The sequence below is a fragment of the Phymastichus coffea genome, unplaced genomic scaffold, assembly GCF_024137745.1.
Source record: "Phymastichus coffea isolate CEN01 unplaced genomic scaffold, Cenicafe_Pcof_1.1 PCOF00124, whole genome shotgun sequence".
NCBI lineage: Eukaryota > Metazoa > Arthropoda > Insecta > Hymenoptera > Eulophidae > Phymastichus > Phymastichus coffea.
In genome coordinates this window covers 130,675-145,480 of record NW_026706935.1, presented here as the reverse complement: position 1 = coordinate 145,480, position 14,806 = coordinate 130,675, and the positions used below count along the sequence as shown (strand labels likewise).

At 30.7% G+C, this 14,806-nt stretch overlaps 3 protein-coding genes and 1 long non-coding RNA gene across 5 annotated transcripts; 3 read left to right on the top strand and 1 right to left on the bottom strand.

Annotated features, from left to right (window-relative positions):
• Positions 1-254: 254 nt before the first annotated feature.
• On the top strand, positions 255-3,557 carry LOC131671327 (nucleolar protein 14 homolog). Of its 2 annotated transcripts, none has more exons than XM_058947678.1 (5): positions 255-393; positions 598-2,288; positions 2,369-2,533; positions 2,615-3,123; positions 3,203-3,557. In XM_058947678.1, exons 2-5 carry the CDS (start codon positions 612-614, stop codon positions 3,444-3,446), a joined length of 2,595 nt encoding a protein of 864 aa, XP_058803661.1. In that variant the 5' UTR covers positions 255-393; positions 598-611; the 3' UTR covers positions 3,447-3,557. The 2 variants fall into 2 exon arrangements, with proteins under 2 accessions (XP_058803661.1, XP_058803660.1); XM_058947677.1 differs by having other exon boundaries at positions 595-2,288.
• A 3,221-nt stretch (positions 3,558-6,778) lies between these two features.
• Positions 6,779-7,860, top strand: LOC131671318 (EKC/KEOPS complex subunit Tprkb-like). Its single transcript, XM_058947668.1, has 2 exons — positions 6,779-7,081; positions 7,194-7,860. Exons 1-2 carry the CDS (start codon positions 7,040-7,042, stop codon positions 7,797-7,799), a joined length of 648 nt encoding a protein of 215 aa, XP_058803651.1. The 5' UTR covers positions 6,779-7,039; the 3' UTR covers positions 7,800-7,860.
• Positions 7,861-7,922: 62 nt separating this feature from the next.
• Positions 7,923-9,115, bottom strand: LOC131671319 (uncharacterized). The gene is made up of 3 exons (XR_009302525.1): positions 8,989-9,115; positions 8,357-8,492; positions 7,923-8,283 (listed from the first exon to the last, which is right to left on the bottom strand). It is a non-coding gene; the product is annotated as an uncharacterized LOC131671319 (long non-coding RNA).
• On the top strand, positions 9,017-12,390 carry LOC131671317 (E3 ubiquitin-protein ligase MARCHF5-like). Its single transcript, XM_058947667.1, has 7 exons — positions 9,017-9,192; positions 10,106-10,317; positions 10,396-10,519; positions 10,589-10,797; positions 10,865-11,168; positions 11,257-11,422; positions 11,502-12,390. The coding sequence occupies exons 2-7, from the start codon at positions 10,140-10,142 to the stop codon at positions 11,658-11,660; spliced, it is 1,140 nt and encodes a 379-aa protein (XP_058803650.1). The 5' UTR covers positions 9,017-9,192; positions 10,106-10,139; the 3' UTR covers positions 11,661-12,390.
• The last annotated feature ends 2,416 nt before the right edge of the window (positions 12,391-14,806 follow it).

The window sequence follows — 14,806 nt, the reverse complement described above, 5'->3', positions numbered from 1 at the left end:
TTGATTAATTATGTCTTTTATGCGAATAAATAGGAGGTGAATTATCGATAACGATATTTTTTATTTTTTATGAGAAATATAATGGTAGAATAACAAATAATTATTTTTTCGAGAAGTACAATTATACATACGTGAGATGTGATCATTTTTTTTTATAAAATGTTATTTGTGTCGGGCTGTTTTCGCATTGGTAGTAGCTAAGCATTGAGCGTATTGGTATAGTGTGTTGTATTGTAGTAGTAATAGTAATACTACAGTAATACACGTGCGTTGTAAATAAATAGTTGAGTAGATTAAAAAATATTAATTTTAAAATAATACATATGGACATATGACTCTTGTTATTCAAATTACGTTTTATTAATATTGTTGAAAATTTACTGGGGCTCAAGTGTAAGTGAAGGAAGTGAAATATCACTCAATAAACTACTTTTTAGGTTATATTTTCCTAGTGCTAACATTGTACAATAATCATTTTATATTGTTTATTATGTTGTTAAGATATAAAAATTTGACATTAAACTATGAATGTTATTTGAAAATATATATTTATGTTTAATATTATTAAGAAATAGTTTTTTTACTTTTTTAAAGCAGCAAGACTCAAGACAATGGCAAAAACAAAGAATAAGAAAGCAAATTTGGCTGACACTTATGCTAAGAAAAGAAAACTCCAAATGGTTAAAAAGACTTTCTCACCTTTTGAAGTGCATATAAATAGAGATAAACAGAAAGTACTTGGCAGAAAGAGTAAAGCTGACAGAGGATTACCTGGTGTCGCAAGGACAAAAGCAATTTCAAAACGTAAAAATACTTTACTTATGGAATACAAAGTTAGACACAAAGACAATATGTTATTGGACAAACGAATAGGAGAGAAAAATATACATATGTCGGAAGAAGATAAGGCTATAGCAAGATTTGCAGCAGAAAGAATCAAAGGACATAAGAAGAAAGATATTTTTAATCTCAATGATGATGAAGTATTGACACACAGAGGTCAATCTTTGATAGACATTGAAAAATATGACGATCCAAGGAGTGATGAAGAAGATTATGATGGTAATGATAATAAGTCAGGGAAATTAGACAAAAAATTTGTTGAAGATGCTCATTTTGGTGGTGGACTTCTATCTAAGCCTGATTCAGAAATGTCTAGAAAAGATCTAATACATGAGTTAATAGTTGAATCAAAGAAACGTAAAGCCGAGAGGCAAAAATTAAAAGAGCAGACAGAAGACTTGACAGAAAAGTTGGATACAGAATGGCGAGATTTATTGCCACTCATATCATCATCTAACAAAAAAAATGAGGAAGTAGATGTAAAAACAAAAGTTGATGACTACGATATTGCTATGAGACAACTCAAGTTTGAAGCTAGAGGCAATCCTACTGATAAGTTAAAATCAGAGGAAGTGATTGCCAAGGAAGAAAAAGAGAAGTTAGAGAAATTAGAACAAGCTCGTTTAACTAGAATGCAGGGATTCTCTGATGAAGCTGACAAAAGCAATCATAGATCAGCTGATGATTTAGATGACTTTCACATAGAAGAAATTAAAGAAGCGTCTGACAATGAGGAAGGATCTGAATCTAATGGATTAGATTTGAAAGATAATGAAGAAAATGAAGATGTTAAAAAAAGTGAGGATGAAAAAGATGAAGATGAAGAGAATGATGGTGAGGAAAGCAGTGCTGATGTAGAAAGTGATAATGAAGTAGAGAATGGAGAAAAACAAATAAATGGAAAGTTGGACGAAGAAAATGCAGACAGTGAATCAGAAGATGACTTATCTGATTTAAAAGTCTCTGAATCAGAAAGTGAGGAGGAAACATTACCAATAAAACAGAAGACAAAATCTATTAGTTCTAATAATGTAAAAGATCAAGAGTCAAAACAAACAATAGAACAACCAGAAGATACTGATAATAAGCTTAAAGAGTTTTGTGAACCAAATAAAATAAAAGATATAGAAATTAAAAGTATTACAAATGAAGCAGATGTTGTAAAAACCATTTTAAATAATGGTCACTATAGAATAGTTGATAAGAACAAAGAAAATGTACTAAATTTGTTTTCTTACATGTTACAATATATAGATAAACAAGCTTCTATTAATAGCTCAGAAGATGTAGTCAAGTATTTTGAAATTTTTGGTAGACTGTGCCCTCATTTTTATGATTTAGCTCATGTATATCCTGTAGAGACTAAAAAATGTATGCATGACACTTTAAATGAAAAGCACACTAAATTTGAAGAAAACCAAAAAATGTATCCTGATTTGAATACAGTAAGTATATATGAATTACTATTTGAGTATTTTATATATCTTACAAGCAACATATTAATAATTTTTTATTTTTGTTTCAGCTCAGTCTATTCAAGTTAGTATCAATTTTATATCCAACATCAGATTTTAGGCATCCAATTGTAACGCCATGTTTAGTTTTTATGTCTCAAATTTTATTGAGATGTAAAGTTAGAAAGAAAACTGACATTTCGAAGGGTCTTTTTGTTAGTTCACTTATTCTTGAGGTATAGTTTTTTGATTTATCATTATTTCAATTAATTCTAATTATTCAAAAATTATTAACTATTTATTAAATTTTTGTATAGTATAATGCATTAAGTAAAAGATGGTCTCCAGCCATAATTAATTTTCTGCGAGGTATCATTTATGTATCATTACCTAAGTCATTTTCTAAAGTTATCAAAGTCATTCCACCATTCAAATCAGTTGGTGGTATAAGTAATATTCTACTTCTTGAAGAAAACCATAAAAAATCAGATATTGATCTTGTAAACATTAAAATGCAAGCAAAAGATTTATTTGAAGAGGATATTGACGATGAATTTAGATTGAGGACCTTTGTTACAGCTATAAAGCTGTTGAGCGAATTTCAAAAAAATTGTAGTGAACTTGAGGCAGCATTTTCCATTTTCAAACCAATTTACAATTTACTTAAGCATGGTTCTATCAAACGGTTTCCAAAAAATATTCAAGACTTGGTAAATGTATTTATTAGTGATTTAGAACAACTAAAGGTAAAGAAACTTGAGCCTCTTGCAGCTGCTCAAAAGAAACCAAAAGCTTTGAAACTGTATGAGCCTCGAATAGAAGTTGTGTAAGTATTCAATGAAAAAATTAGTAATATTGAGACATTTCTTTATATTTTTGAAATTAATACTAAATATGATTTTCAGGTATGAAGGTAGAAAGCATCCACGAATGCCTAAGGAACAAGTTGAGATATCAAAGTTGTATAACAAAATAAAGAAAGAGAAAAAAAGTGCAATTCGTGAAATACGCAGGGATAATGCCTTTTTATCTAAAGTGAAAATCAAACAGCAGATTGCAAGTGATGCTGAACGTAAACGTAAAGTCAAGGAGATCTTTGGTGATGCTGCTATGCAGCAACATGAACTGAAGAAATTTAAGAAAAAATAAATCAATTGTTGATAATTGTTAAATATTCTATGTAAAACAGAATTCTGACAATCGGAATATTTTTACAAATGTTTTTCAATTAGTTATGTAAATAATAATAGAATGTTTTATAAGAAAGCATAGTATATACATTTAGAGTTTTCTTTCAATTCATTCTCTTGTAGATAACGCTCTAAACAAGATATCTTGTTTCAACTATATTTTTGACGTAATATTGCTTCCATAAATATTTTATTTTCATTGCATTTTATTCAAGTTTACTATGGAATACATAAAAAAATTGCTAATGAAGCGATCATTTAAAGCACGAACTATATGAAACCCAGCGACAGTCATTCCACAGATCTCTGATTTATAATACAGCAATCAAATTAATTGCACTCTGTTTATTTATTTCGACAGAAAAATCAAATAGAAAACTAATAATTTCAAACGTTTAAAATTATTACATCTGTTTAATTTCTTCATAAAATATTTAAAAAAGGATAAAGGAACTCAGCGGGAAATCGACGAAAATAGATAAAAGAAAATTACAGAAAAACTGCGCTTGATTAACAAAGATAGCAAAAAGGATCAATAACTCCGCGCAATTTCATTTTCATTGATAAAAAAATTATCAAAGTTGACCACTCACAGATCATCGATAATTGTATCTGCGTGACGTTATAATTCAGTTTATGCAAAAACAAACTTGACAAATCGTTAGCAAAAATCTCGCGCAGTTTTTCTACATAATTCTTTTTACAAATATCAATGCCGTTTGTTAAGAAATAATTAATTTTTGTTCAAGCGTTCTAATAATCTATAGGTTGTGTTATATGTACGGCTTGCCTAGTGACTTTTACTATTGGTACTTGTTAAATTACTATGAGTGAACACAATCTCATAAATACAGTACAGATACCGTCTGCTGATGAGTAGAGACCTGAGCTTAAAAAGTGCTGAGAAATGCTATTAGTTTTTCATTATTTTTTATCTTAAAAAGAACTAATGTTTATTTATAAAAGTACATATAATCGACCCAATGAATATTGAATAGGAATTGGTAATAATTCTTTTTAAGATAAAAAATAATGAAAAACTAATAGCATTTCTCAGCACTTTTTAAGCTCAGGTCTCTACTCATCTGCAGACGGTATCTGTACTGTGTTTATGAGATTGTGTTCACTCATAGTAATTTAACAAGTACCAATAGTAAAAGTCACTAGGCAAGCCGTACATATAACACAACCTATAGATTATTAGAACGCTTGAACAAAAATTAATTATTTCTTAACAAACGGCATTGATATTTGTAAAAAGAATTATGTAGAAAAACTGCGCGAGATTTTTGCTAACGATTTGTCAAGTTTGTTTTTGCATAAACTGAATTATAACGTCACGCAGATACAATTATCGATGATCTGTGAGTGGTCAACTTTGATAATTTTTTTATCAATGAAAATGAAATTGCGCGGAGTTATTGATCCTTTTTGCTATCTTTGTTAATCAAGCGCAGTTTTTCTGTAATTTTCTTTTATCTATTTTCGTCGATTTCCCGCTGAGTTCCTTTATCCTTTAAAAAACTATAATTTATAACAGAGTGTAATATACGTAACACCCTGTCTACTCGATATATATTACTCCATATACATATGCACCAAACAGATCAGATGGTAACATAGATCTGTACACTTTTATTATTGTAAGGCACACTCTTAAATTATATATATGTATATGACTGTAGTGAGAAATAATATTTATTCTTTAACGGATGGTTATAATAATATGTTGATTGGGTAGAAAAACTGCGCGAGATCTTTGCTAACGATTGAACGGGTTTATTTCTCTAAAAACTTTATTAAAACTTCACGCAGATACAGTTATCAATGATCTGTGAGTGATCAACTTTGATAATTTTTTTATCAATGAAAATGAAATTGCGCGGAGTTATAAATAACTTTTACTATCTTTGTTAAGCACGCGCAGTTTTTCTATAATTTTTTTCGGTCGATTTTCGTTAACTTCCTGTTGAGTTCCTTTAGTCGCACAATGCATGTATGTTTTTACACTCACCCGTATAATGCATTCTACACGAATGTTTTGAACTTGACTGCTGAAGACAAAGTAAATACAAATTTCGAAATTATCAACAGAGATTTCACTCTTGATTATTTGTATAACAAAAAAAGAGACATAGATAGATAATTGATAAATTTTGAATCTGCATTTACTTTGATTTCAGCAGTCAAATTTAAACCGTTCGTGCAGAATCAATGTATGTACATATTTCTATCTCGCCTTTTCTCTCTCTCTCCCTCTCTCTCTCCCTCTCCCTCTCCCTCTCCCTCGCCCTCTCCCTCTCCCTCTCCCTCTCCCAGGTACAGTTGTCTTTAAATTGCTATATCTGGAAAAAGTAAGCATTAGCATGAAATCAAATCGGTGCAGCTGTTATCTTTCTCTTTGCCACTGATTTTCGGGAGATATAATATGATAATGATCGATACAATTTGAATAAACTGTGCCCGCGAGTGGTTCTATCAACGTTATTTCCAAATATCTATACTTGAACGAAAATTCAACAGATTGAAAGTTCTCCACCTGCAATATTTTGAATTTCCCCGCTTCCGACGGCGTCGGCGCAACGTACCTAACCTCGAATCTGCATCGAAAATTCTTCATTAATAATTGATAAATAGTAAGCAAAAAATTAATTGTTTGAAAAACTAATTGCGGTACAATTAAGTTGGATGTTCGATGAATGAGGTACAGTTGTCCTTAAATTGCTATATCTGGATAAAGTAAGCATTAGCATGAAATCAAATCGGTGCAGCTGTTATCTTTCTCTTTGTCAATGATTTTCGAGGTTTATAATATAAAAATAATTAGTTAGATGAAAGAAAATTATTTTGTCTGACAAGTTAAATTATTTCTATACTAAATCATCAATTGAATTTATATAAATTTATGTATGTAATATTGTTGGTTTCAAAATTTTTCCGCTGTTTAAAGCTCTACGCCTGCGCAAAGTGCATTTCCGCATGACATCCTTGTAAGATGTAACAAATAGTGGTAATTTGTAATTGTCCTATTATTTCTTTTAGAAACAAATTTATGGAATTGTACTGATGGTACAATTTAGACTACAGAAGGTACAATTTTTCTGGGAATTTATTTTTGCTTAATTATGTCTTTTACATGAATAAATAGGAGGTGAAATATCGATAAGGATATTTCTTATTTTTTATGAGAAATATAATGGTACAATAACAAATAATTATTTTTTCGAGAAGTACAATTAGACATACGTGAGATGTGATCATTTTTTTTTCTAAAATGTTATTTGTGTCGGGCTGTCTTCGCATCGGTAGGAAAACCTTAGTGAATAGTGAATACAAGGCTGATACGCCGGTGAACTGCTATTTAATAGAACGAAAAAGAAAGCTGAAACGTGCACATACATACATTGATCATCATAATTCTAAATTGAAGCCTGACGATCGGACACATTTATTTTGATTTGTTTATTTTAACTAAAAGTTATACTTTATACGCATTATTCAAGATTTATCAAAATTTATTTATCAGATTTTATAATTAAAAAAATAGTAAACATGCAGGAACTGCAATTATCTAACCATTTTGATAATGAAATGGTGAGTTTACCATTTGTTTTGATTTGTTTATTCTAACTAAAAGTTATACTTTATTCTTATTACTTAAGATTTATTTATCACAATTTATAATTAACGAATATTAAATGTGCAGGGATTGGAATTATCTGATGGTTTTCATTGTAAAGTGCTGGATATATTCAGCACAGAGGTCAGTATTTACTTATATAGAAATGTTGATAATATGCCAGAAATACACAGAAAACTTGTAAGCAAAGAACTTTCATGCTGTATTGTGAAAGCTAACTTGGTGCTTGAACCTCTCCACGTCTCTACTGCTGTAGATAGAGCAGTATTAAATCAAATGAATGGACTAATGTTCACAAGAAATTTGAATACAGAAATCATTTATTATTTATCAGCCTCTAAAAATATTTTGGAAGGAATACAAAATTTTGGAGTTTCTGATGATACAAGGGATGTTTTAATTATTATAATATATACTTCAGAGGAGAAAGAGGCTGTAACCCGCTATATTTTAAGCAGTATAAAGGGAGAAAGGATACCAATAGATAGACTTTATGAATTTTCTGATATAGAATTAATGAAAGAGCTGTATAACATAGATACAGATGAATTGAGGGACGTTGAATTAGAAGACGCTATTATAAGTAGAATAGGTGGGTATAAGCCTAAAACTCGCCAATTCGTTTTGCCAATGATCCAGAATACAATGATATCCAATGACTTAGAAAGTTAAAATGTTTGAATGGTATATAAAATATGGTGATTTTGTACAAATAAAATTATTTTCAAATTGACCGTTTCTAATTCTTTTTCACTTTACCTATGAGAATAATTTTAATATAAGAATTTATCTTCCATCTGAATATTAATGAAAAAAATTTTGAAAATCACTAATTTTATAGTAAAAACGTTATAGCTCTGTAATAAATTATAATTCAAGGTTTTTATATCTTACGTACTTGAGTGAATATGATGCCTTTCTTTTCTTCTCATATTACAGTTTCATTTTAATATGTTTATCTTTATTATTAAAAATTTAAATAAGAATGCTCAATGGCTAATTGTAGTAGTCAATCATTGGGTGGTTATACATTTTCATACTGCTGTAAGTTTGTTTTCTTGATTCTATTTTATTGAAAATTCACATTGGCATTCTAAAAATTCTGCAGGTATTTTGGTGGTCTTTTGTGCTATTCAATACATAGGTTCATATCATTCTAAAAAATTATAGTATAGAATTAAATAGATCAATTCTTAAATTTACTCCATCTTCCAAAAATAAATATGTACCTTCAGAGACATTATATCCATGCAAGTAATAAATATAAGATAGAAATTTGACATCATCTCAAGAAACTAAATTCAACTGAATTGCTGCATAAAAATGCACAAGGAATTGAATTCTTGAATTTAGCTATTAATCAACCTGAAAATGTATAATAAATTGAGTTCAATAAATAGGATAAAATATCTGTTTTTGACAGGGAATGCAGTGTGACATTTATAATAAGAAGGTAATTTGAGAAGTGATCTGACCAATCTTGAAACTTGCCGATTCGTATTGTCGTACGAGTTTTTTTCCTATAAAAATTAAAAATAATCTATTCTATTATTAAATGTTTATTAGATCTTGATTTTTCTAACTACTTCAAAAAATATTCTTCTAACATCGGTAAAAGTCTTTCAATTACATCGGCGCTTCGTAAACCTATTTTTATTATTTCTCAGAATTATTTGTTAAAATATGACGTTACCATATATTAACAAACCTCCAAAAATCAAACTCGACTACTTTCCGTATATGTCGTCTGCTATATGGTATTTTTGAAAATTCGCGCACTGAGTGAAGTTAGCATTCCTGCATCCCCTCTCCGAGGAGAGGAGAATCCTCATTCCTCGCCCCCTGGGGTTAGTGTACATACCTATACAAACATACTCCGTATACGTATGTGTTAATGTAGGTGCGCCGTTGTAATCGTGAACGTTGATAGAGAATGTCGACAACGTTACTGTAAATATCAAAACACTGTCGTAAAAAGATCGACCCGCTGGCGCAAAAAGTCTTTTCTAACCTTCATCACTGGTTTAGCACGGATGCAAGACATTGGTCTTTCCATGAAAAAGAGGCAAGTATTTTAGTCTCGAGATTAATACTTGTCTACAGATGCTAAACGTATCATTACTTTATCCGTGTTTCAGTTCTTTTTTTTGTCGTACTAAAAATCCTTTGTTGACCTCAATTTTTCTGCCACTGTGCCTTTATTTTTCGTTAATCGCATGATCTATGTAGGCAGCGCTTGGCCGAGCTAAGGAAAAGTGGCCAGCGGTGCACTTCAGTCTATACATTTGTGGCTATCACGGAGATAGATACTGATTTGGCCACGAATGTATAGACTGAAGTACACCGTTGGTCACTTTTCTTTAGTTTGGTCAAGCGCTGTATGTAGTCTGATACACTTTAGAGATCAAATGTTGACCTTTTGTTAACGTCTGATGTATATATTTGCTTTTAATTCTACATGCAAATTTTGGGTCAAGTTGTATTGACTTTCTTTTCCAATTATCCATATAAGTTTTTGAAATCTTTGTCATGAATTCTCCTGAAGATGATTTTATATACTTTCAATATGTCGCGTAGTGTTTTTTATGAATAAAGTTACTTTAATATATTTCACATTATAAAGCGTTTTTTTCTATAGAGTTATTATATTACTTACGATCTATTTGAATAATAAGTACAAGTAATGTAAAGTCTTCAGAATAAATAGATCATCTCTAATTGTCCAACACTTATGCTTTTATTTCTTACATCAGTCTCATTGAAATTCAAATTTTTTTAAACCTACTTACACGTTTTTTAATATGCTTCTTTTTTATGAGAATGGTGTATATTTTTAATTTAATTGGTTTCTTTAGCAAATTAAATCATCATAGTTATACAAATGAAAAGCAATAACCTATCTTGATTCTACATGAACGTGTATTTTTAGATAAAATCTTTTAATCAATAATTATATTTGCTTATTTTTATTATTTCAGTGGATAATGATATAGTAGTGATATCAACAAAAGAATGTCTAACAACAGTGTGCCACATACTTCTTATGGTTTAGACCATCAAGGAAGACTTGTCCGAATAGAAGCTGGTACATCACATCCGAATGTTAGTCGACTATCAAGTTTAGAACAGACTTTTAGGAGACTGAGTTCAAACTTTAGACAAGATGATACTACAAATGACTCTACAATTGGTATAATAAATTTACTATCTCATTTTATTTTCAATTAAAGTAAAAAAATATATTATGTGAATGTACCATTCATTTCAGATGACCTTATAAGAAATTCAATATCTGATGTGACAGATCCAGAACTTTCGTCAGATGTGACAGATGGAGCTTCATCTCCCAATCAAACTACAGCAAGCATTCCCCAGTTAAGCTCCGATGAAGAGTATGTAATTATCAGTTTGTAAGTTATTAAATGAATGATCTTATCTCAACATATTTTATTGTATATCAGCAAAAGATATTGTTGGGTATGCTTTGCAACTGATGAGGATGATGCAACAGCTCCATGGGTCAAACCTTGTCATTGCCGTGGAACAGCCAAGTGGGTTCATCAACGTTGTATTCAACGTTGGGTGGATGAGAAACAGAAAGGCAGAGCAGGTGCTCATGTTGCATGCCCACAATGTAACACTGAATATATTATTGTATACCCAAATATGGGTGAGTAAAGTTTTCTGAATTCTCACAAGACGAAAATTGTGTATAATAATTATATTGTAATTAACAGGCCCCTTGGTAGTAATACTCGACACGATAGATGGTCTGATCTTCCGAGCTTGTCCACTGATAGCAGCAGGCATCGTGGTTGGCTGTGTATACTGGACAGCTGTTACCTACGGTGCGGTGACGGTGATGCAAGTAATTGGACACAAGGACGGTCTATCGATGATGGAACAAGCTGACCCGCTGGTACTACTCGTTGGATTGCCAACGATTCCGATCATTCTCGTACTTGGCAAAATGCTTGACTGGGAAGATCAAGCTCTCAACTTGTTCAGGAGGCATGCATGTAAAGTTCCAATTTTAAAGCGGTTCCTTAAGTGCCGGTGTGTATTATGATACTTTAAAAATGTTTGTTATGTTGATAAGTTTATGATAACTTTGTTCTTGATTATTTAGTTGTTCTGAAGATGAAGGGGCAAGGTCCCAAGACGTTCCCCCAATGAGTGACCCAGTATCAGCCACGCGAGTTTTATGTGGAGCTCTGTTACTACCTACGATTGCAACTATTTGCGGAAGAATATTTTTCTATAGCATAAACTCAAATTTCCAAAGAACTTTACTGGTAAATTGAGAACTTAATTCATCTAATACAAATATAAGATAATGTTTGATATTTTTAGTGGTAAATATTTTTTTTCTAGGGTGGAGTAGCATTCATAACAATTAAAGGAGCCTTCAAGATATATCACAAGCAGCAGCAATATATCAGACAACGTCAAAGGCGTATTATGGACTATACTGACACCAATATTGCGTTGTATAGAAGACAAAGAAGTTCGGATGATAACCAGGCAAACTGAATGTATTTAAACCCATTTTAAATAGTTTTTAAAAAGGACCTGTACAAATTAATTAGCATAGAAAATGACATATGTTAAACGTTTAATAGATCAGTTGTTCGAGAAAAAAAACACTTTTTTTAAACATTATGAATGCTTATACAAGACTTACTGCTTGAAAAGTACTGTTTTGATGAATTATACATGTTTTCCCAAAATACGTTTGAATTACAATGCTGTAAAGTGTTCTCTCAAATAATGCACATATTAAAAATTAACTTAAAAAAATATGAACTATTCAACGTTCAATGTCACGAAATATTTCAATTTAACTCTCTGCAATTCTATTATATTATCTTATTTTTCATGAGTGGAAAGATATGTTGACATTCTAGTTTTAATAATTTTCTTTTAATTTTCCTCCGAAGCTTTTTCCTTCTAATTTAAATGTTTTATAGAAATGAGATAGTAGCAACTGAATGATGTATGAATTAATAACTTGAATCCACGATGTTTATAATTTTTTATAAATAGAAGTATACAATTAGCGTGCGACTAAGTTGAATTTGTTGCAGAAAATATACAAATCGGTTATATATTTTTGAATTTGTAAAAAAAATTTCAAGAATGAGTACGATTTTAGATAGTGTAAATACTCGGAAAACGATTTACCTTAAAGAACATGTATACAATGTTTACATCATCCAGTAACGTAAGAAAATAAACACAAAATAACGTTTGTGATAGTTTTATGTATAATAATTAAAGTACTATTACAAGCTTCATTTGTCTTTTCATTGAAAATACTTTTCATGAAAAAAACTCTTTCAATTACTTAATTTTTTGTTAGTTAATATAGGAATTGATAAAAATAAAAATTGTACATGTATTTCATTGAGGATTAGTTGGAACGTTATGAAGAGTTTCTTTTTATATTTTATATTTTATATTTCTTTTTGTACGTTTATTTTTATAAAAAGTAATAATTGATTTTTCGATTAAATAACTTTATGGAACGAAATATGGGACTGCGATTTTGAATATTTCTAGCTGGGATTGGTTACACAATGACATTAAGAAATTCTTGTGAGTACCGCGCAATCGCTGAGAAAAGTTTTTGACCCGTTCTTCTGGATAATTGTTTAACTTAAATAAACGTCTAGCCAGGTGCGACAGTCCCGAGGAGATCGAAGAGTCCCGGGGAAAACAGCAAATTCCGATGAATATGATCGACTTTGTTGTTATCCTAAGCGCAATTAGCGAAGCTTGGTACAATATTGTGCAGACACACGCTGTCCGTTACGGTCGTTGAGACTCGTCCTTATATATAAGGGTCGTTCAATAAGTCTATAAAAAAAGGTAGAAACAAAAATTTTTTTTAGGTAGATATTTGTTAATTTTTAACATAATATCCTTCTATCTTTATATATTTTTCCAATCGCTTTGCCAATTTTTTTAAACCTTCTAAAACGTAAGATTTTGGAAGTTTATTAAAATAGACATGTTTATGCGTTGACCTTGTAGTTCAATGTAAAACGTCATCCGTTAAGCAATTTTTTCAAATTTGGAAATAAGAAAAAGCCTCTGGAGGCCAAATATGGTAATATGGTGGATGTAATACAATTCAAACTTGTCCTCTTTTTTAAATGAGGACATTTTTCCTTGATTTTTTAGCTCCGTTGATGAAACAGCGATGCATAATACTCTTCTGTTATCGTCTTCTCTTCTTCTAAGTAATCGATATGATAATGCCGCGTGCATCCTAAAATATCGTAACTATCATCTTACCGGCTGATTTCACTGTCCTTCAGAGCCCGTTCACTTTTAAATGTTCACTGTTTTGACTGTTTTGGAGTGTAGTAGTGTATCCATGTTTCATCGACATTGTGTATCGATGCAGAAGCTTATCAAGATTACGATGGAAAAGCGCTAAAACAGCCTCAGAGTGGACTATACGATTGCGTATATTCTCCACTGTGAGTAAACGCGGCATCCATTTTGCCGAAATTTTTTGCACACCCAATTTTTCACGTAAAATTGCCGCGACTGTACCTTGTTATATGTCTGTGACCTCAACTATTTTGCGCATTTTGATTCGTTGACTCGTCAATCACTTAAAATCTTATCATAGATTTTGTCAATCATTTTGGTAATAGTTACTTCCACGGGACGTTCCGAACGATATTCATCTTTTGTGGATGTACGGTCCTTTTAAACTCATTCACATAAGTGTAAACAGTTCCAAATACGGGACTAAATTTACCATGATAACTTCATCCAATTCAGCTTTGATTTCTTTCGGTGCTAAACTTTTTAACCAATCAATGTCCAAACGACACGAATTGTTAGTAAATTTTCATCAGGTCTATTTTGTATGTTATTATACTAAAAAAATTTGCAATAGCTCTATTCCGACGTCAAATTTAATGTTCTTTCAGAATCCAAGCTCGAAATTTTTATTAAACACCAAAGAACAAAGATATGGCCGATTCAATCATGAAAAAGATGAACATTTTTGAAAAAATTTACTTATAGCATTTTTTTTGTATGTTAACGGACGGAATTCATACTGCAATCATGATCAGGAGTGATCACAATACTTGACAATGAACAGTAAATTTGTATATAATTATTGAATCACTACTTTTTACTATATGGTGGCCAGACCCTGAAAATACTATGAAAACATTAGCTATTTCTTTTTCGGAATCTATTGAATTAAGAAAAAATTATTTAATAACAAACATGTCTTAAAATTGGTCAAAGAATACCCTGAAATTTCTTTAGAATTTTTAGAGATAAATTTTATTTTTCAAAAATGGCAAAAATTGAAATAATCGGAAAATTATTTTCATCTCTGAAAAATTTAAGAATATTTTTTGATCGATTCTAAGATATTTCGTTCTATATAAATTTTTACTAAACTCAATAGTTTTCCAAAAAAAATGATTAAAGTTCAAATTACTTATTTCGTTTATTTTTTTTTCCAATTTATGTTACTTTCACAGAAAATAGTTAAAACAGTTGTTTATTTGTAAATTGACTACGTAACCTTTTGAAACGCAGGTAGGAAAACTCGGAAAGTCAAATGCGTGCCGGTTTTCAGCATTGACTGGTTCGACTTGGAACGTCCCGAGAGTTCACCCCTCGATTTACCCTTTCTACCT